This window comes from Trachymyrmex cornetzi, unplaced genomic scaffold (genome assembly GCF_001594075.2).
Source record: "Trachymyrmex cornetzi isolate Tcor2-1 unplaced genomic scaffold, Tcor1.1 scaffold1075, whole genome shotgun sequence".
Classification (NCBI taxonomy): Eukaryota; Metazoa; Arthropoda; class Insecta; order Hymenoptera; family Formicidae; genus Trachymyrmex; species Trachymyrmex cornetzi.
This window is the reverse complement of record NW_017295626.1, coordinates 7,870-13,429: the sequence shown is the minus strand read 5'-3', so window position 1 is coordinate 13,429 and position 5,560 is coordinate 7,870. Positions and strand designations below refer to the sequence as shown.

At 39.6% G+C, this 5,560-nt stretch overlaps 1 protein-coding gene across 1 annotated transcript; it reads right to left on the bottom strand.

Annotated features, from left to right (window-relative positions):
- Nucleotides 1-3,456: 3,456 nt before the first annotated feature.
- LOC108760261 (uncharacterized) lies at nt 3,457-5,558 on the bottom strand (the record flags this gene model as incomplete). The annotated part of the gene is given in 2 exon segments (XM_018506086.1): nt 3,457-4,836; nt 4,838-5,558. Coding segments are annotated over 2 exon segments (1,370 nt in total), but the record flags the coding sequence as incomplete, so codon positions are not given.
- Between the last annotated feature and the right edge of the window lie 2 nt (nt 5,559-5,560).

The following is a 5,560-nucleotide window of genomic DNA, read 5'->3' as shown; positions in this document are numbered from 1 at the left end:
GAGAGAGAGAGAGAGAGAGAGAGAGAGAGAGAGAGAGATCACTTTTATCAGTCCATTTTAATATTAGATTTTAGAATTAGATTCTTGAGATTAGATATTATTCCGAACATATTGGCTTATGTGACGTGTTGAATGTAGAAGTGCGAAAAATATTGATGCTTTTTTATTAATATATTTGATCAGTTCAAATTTTTCTGCTAATTTGTGAACACATTTTCAAAATTATTGAATTACACTACTCAACAAAATCTAGGGAACACTTTCAAACACGCTAAAAATTGAGCAATATTCAGAACACCATAATTCAATGAAAAATCATCGCAGACAAAAAATTAAAAAAGGATTTTAAAGGTTGAAATCTCTACTTTCGAAATCTATAATTGAAATTTTAATATGACTGATACTTTACGGAGTTATACGGACACAAATGGATATCCGTCAAATCTAAAAATTTTTTACAAACTTTACAAAGGTCTATGGCGTGAAGTAAAAATTACACGAAAATGCGGTTTGCAGCAGTCGAAAGAATGAATCTTTACCTTCAATTTTCTTTTTTATTGATGTACGATTTTTTTCCACCGAGTTATTGAACGTTAAAGTAGAAGTGATCACTTTTGCTTCATCGTTCAATAATTCGGTGAAAAAAAATCGTACAATGTTTAATAAAAAAACAAATTAAAGGTAAAGATTCACTCTTTCGACTGCTGTAAACCGCATTTTCGTGTAAATTTTACTTCACGCCATAGACCTTTGTAAAGTTTGTAAAAAATTTTTAGATTTGACGGATATCCATTTGTGTCCGTATAACTCCGTAAAGTATCAGTCATATTGAAATTTCAATTATAGATTTCGAAAGTAGAGATTTCAACCTTTAAAATCCTTTTTTAATTTTTTGTCTGCGATGATTTTTCATTGAATTATGGTGTTCTGAATATTGCTCAATTTTTAGCGTGTTTGAAAGTGTTCCCTAGATTTTGTTGAGTAGTGTATTTTTTAGCCAGATAAGATTAATTTCCAATCTGTATAGCAAAAACTGACGTATATAATAAACTTAAATAAACAATGTAACATGGTCGTAATCCCACGCGATCAATTATATATATTAGTCGAACCAAAGGCGACTAAAGGTTAATTTGATAGCAAAGTTGAGTTTGCTCGATGACGTTGACTCGAATATTTGTCTATTTGCAGAAAGAAGCGGTTGAGTGAAGTTTCAAAGAAGGAAGGGAAGGAGAGGTGAAAAAGGAGAAGAAAGATAAATAATACCGGCGAACCGACTTCTCTATTCTCTCTCTCTCTCTCTCTCTCTCTCTCTCTACGAACCGGCGACCCCGAGCTGTCAAAGTCCGTCAACCAGTGTTGCCCCCGGGTCATTTCATGTACAGCGCGAGGCATTATTTACTGTTTCACGCATACAATCGCGTCGTGAAGAGATTATAAGTTCCATCAGTCAACCAACAACACGTTGGTGAAACACTCTCGTGTGCAAGATGCATTATGTCGCACTCGTTAATACGAACAAACAACGATTTCAGCGAACGATCGATCTGATCGACGATATGATCACGGTGACATACACTGGTCATTACTCCTTCGTTATAATAGTATATCGGAAAACTTGACAAAAGGATTATTAAAAAATCACTTTTTTGTTAAAAAATACTCCATACTATATTGCAATATTTTGCAAGTTTTAGTATGAAGTATTTATCAGTGCAAGTAAATCTTATGGTTTGAAAATATATGACAAAAAAATAATGGAGGTTGCTTACATAAATTTTTAATTTTGATCCTGTATAGTTCAGTCTTTTTTATATCAATTTCAATTGATTTTCGTTGATTAATATAATTTTAATAGACAAATGAGGATAAGAGATATATGTGTGTTTGTGGAGTTTATTGCAATACGAATGCAATAGATCGTATGGAAATATATTATAATATTAATAATATTTAAATATATTAAAACACACACACACATATATATAATCAACTGCATGAATGCTTTAGCTTATTGAGGAATAACAAAAATATATATTACATGTAATTTAATGTTTTTTTTAAATATTTATTAACGAAAGATTGACAATATGGATTATATTATCATCAGAAATAATTTGGAGACACTGGTAGTGTCTCGGCGCTAAGCTACGCGCAGCGACACTGCCGTGCATCCTTATAGATTGTATCTTGAAGTTTTTCGTAGAATTCGAAGCTAAATTTTCGAAATAATTCGAAAATTACGCGATAAAATAGATTAAATAGATAAAATAGATAAACGATTCAGACAAACCTATATTGTTCGTCAATCTTTCCGATTAATCTATTTCGACGTGCTTGATCCCAAGGAACAAGTTCGAAAAGTTTCATCGAGATTAAAGAAAATAATAAATAATCGTTCGTTTTATTGTAAAGCACTGAGATACGTCTTAGCTGTGAGAATCATTAAATCTGATTTAACATAATATAAAAAAATCGAAACACTTTATAAACTTATCAATATAAATACCTCGTGTTTTTTCCATATAAAAGAGAGAAATGATATCAGAAGGGTTAAGTCACTTCCATCAATTACGCGCTGGTATTTACAAAACATGTACCAAGCAATCGTATATTTGTAAGCGAGTACGCTCTTACTCGGCAAGCAAAGGTAATGATATCGCCGGTGCCTATTGATCTGAGTATACGGTAGTTTGTAAATAATCCTATCAGCGATTGTACAAACATCTTTCGCTATTACATATTCGTGAACAATTTGTGATCGATCTTAATAATGATGGAAAATCGAAGATTAATCTTCTCTCTAGAATATATCGCTAGTTCACACATTGCATGGATGATAAGCCGTCATTTTTTTTTTAATATGAAATCTCGCAATGACCTCCTAGCGTCTAAGGCAAACGATTAGCAACGATTCGAGCAAATTGAATCAAAGAGAAGCCTCTCTGGCGATCGCGATTACGGTAAAATATACCAAAGAAGGTAAGATTAGATTTAACCGGCTTCTCATGGAATCGACTTCCTTTTCCTCCTTTTCTCGTTATTGTAGGAATCGTCGCTATGCCAGTCTGCAGGGAAAGATAGGAACATATTAATCACGCGCAACGCAAGTCTTTAGTACAATCAGTACTGATAGCGTGCAACTTGCCGAGAGCATGTGTTTTTTCATCAGTGATCTCCGATCGCGCTTCTCTCCCATACGTTCCTCCAATCGAGAGCAAATGGTAGAAGCTCGAGTGGCAACGCACCGCTGTATTTCTTTTTTTTCGCATTTTTCTTTTTTAAGCCCCGATTACAAGCCGAACTTGACCTTTGCACCTATTTTTAACTCGCTCACTTTCGTTAAAATCCGTGAACAAACCGGCGATTGCTGGTAGTGCGATAGTCTCACAAACGGTACGGTCCTCCATTCACTGCCTCTTAGACACGAGTCAGGGAAAACGCGCTTTTGCCATCCAAGCAGAACAACAAGTCACGATAATGTCAAAATGACGTTAAAATTAATCGTTACTGATTGAAAAGTAACTCTTAGTAATTGGAGCCATTTTGATGTCATGATGACTCGTGTTTGCGTGGACAAGTCCTTATTTTCTAATTTTCGAATTAACACACAACTATACCGTGTCTTTTTCCTCTTCTCTTCAGCAAAATAGTACTGCTACATAATAATACGTTACAATCGTTAATTAATAAGTAAATGAAATGAAATTATATACACGCATACATATACACTCTCTCTTTCACATTCTATGCGTGGAATCATAGCTGTTAGTCTCATATTCATTGATATGTTACAACGCGACGCAAGGTAATGTAACAAAAGAATACGTAGCTTATTGTCGATGATGAGACTTGACAGTGAGACACGCCGATCAGTCGCGTGTGAAATAGATACACTGTTTTCCAATAAATAATATCACACTCTACACAATTACTCACGAAAAAGAAATAAGTACGATCTTCGGGATTCGTCTGCGGATCTCCTCTTTGGCACATTCGTTTCTTTTCGGAGACGCGATCAACGTTGAGATTCAGATACACTTCAACTCTTGCATCACGAGTTAAGGATCAATTGTGAGTTCTTCACGATCCTCGCGATGTTTGAAGGGTAGCTGCATAGGATAATAGGCGAAACAGAAGAGATCTCAGTACAGATACAAGAAAAACTTCCGCTTTAAGGATGAATCCTATTGCACTACCGCCAGGGGTGGGTTATGCTGCGTCCTGATTACCTCTGCGACGCGCCTGAACGGCAATTGGAGGTGATAGTAGGCACAGTAGGGTAATGGATCCCAATACACGAAAAGGGATTCCCTCTTGTCCAGCACTGTGCCCAGAAGATGGGGCACGGTCTCGCTGGTTGATTGTTTGAGGGCACTCACCACGGTATCGGACAGCAGCTGTTGGCTCGACGTACCTACCAACGTTGAATTCTGCCTTGAGAAGTGTCGGCAGGGTTTCCACACCAGACGCGGATGTATCCCTGTGTGACAGATGTAGGGCAGGCTCACGCCTACCCGACAGCCGATGGACACCAGCTCACCCGTCTCCTCAGCCACTGCCAATCGGAAGCTCATGTGGCCGTTGATCCTGCCACCGAAGGAACGAGTGAAAAACTGTTCAAGCCACCTTATAATCTCGGAACGTTCCTCTGGTATAAGGCCCCGATCTTCATCCACTCGGCAGGTCACGTTCGTCACTATCCGTGACTCTTTCAGCGTGGTGCAAGTGATGAAGTGATCTCCACCGGGGTCGCGGATTACCACCCACGGTCGCCTCTCGCTGATCTCGTGTTGATTTCGGAACTCTCTGAAGGTGGATGGTAGCAAGATCTTTCCTGCCGTTGCGGAACATGTTTCGTTCATAGAGCGCGGACAGATCCTGCATTGATCGCAACAGAAAGTGCTGTGGGATCGTAAGACCGAGCATGCGACAGCGTCGAAGTAGCTCCAACGGGTCGTCCAGCGCGGTCACCTCGCTGGCATCGGGCACGAAACACTCGCAGCCCATGATCTCCAGATGCGGTTTCGCCAAGGCATCATAGTACGCGGTGCTGGTGGCACTCACCGGTATGTAGTAGGCCACTCGTTCGCACTGGACGATATCCCGTAACGCCTTTATATACTCGACAACGTTCCTGGGCCCAGGCCGCGGTATCGTGTAGTACTTGGAGCAGGCGATGGAAAATCTGGCTAGACCAAACAGGCCCTCGAGATCACACACTACCACCCGGGCGCCCGCCTTATAGAAGTTACGTGCAAGATGCACCGCCTGCACTGTGCTACCGCCGCTGATCAGTACGCACCGCTTGTTACGTGATCTCTCATACGCCGGGGTGTGCAGGACCGTGATGAACCATTTGAAAGCAATCAGTGGCAGTTGCAGAATCACCCAGAACAGGCAGATCCAAGCAGATGCCCAGAGAGCAGGAGCCCAGATCGCATAGCCAATGACATTGAAGATACTTCGAAATAGACTCAACAGAAGCCCGAAGTACCAAGACAAGATCCTCGAGAGAATGGAATCGTTGCTCCTCTCGACGTTCCGACTATCTGCCGCT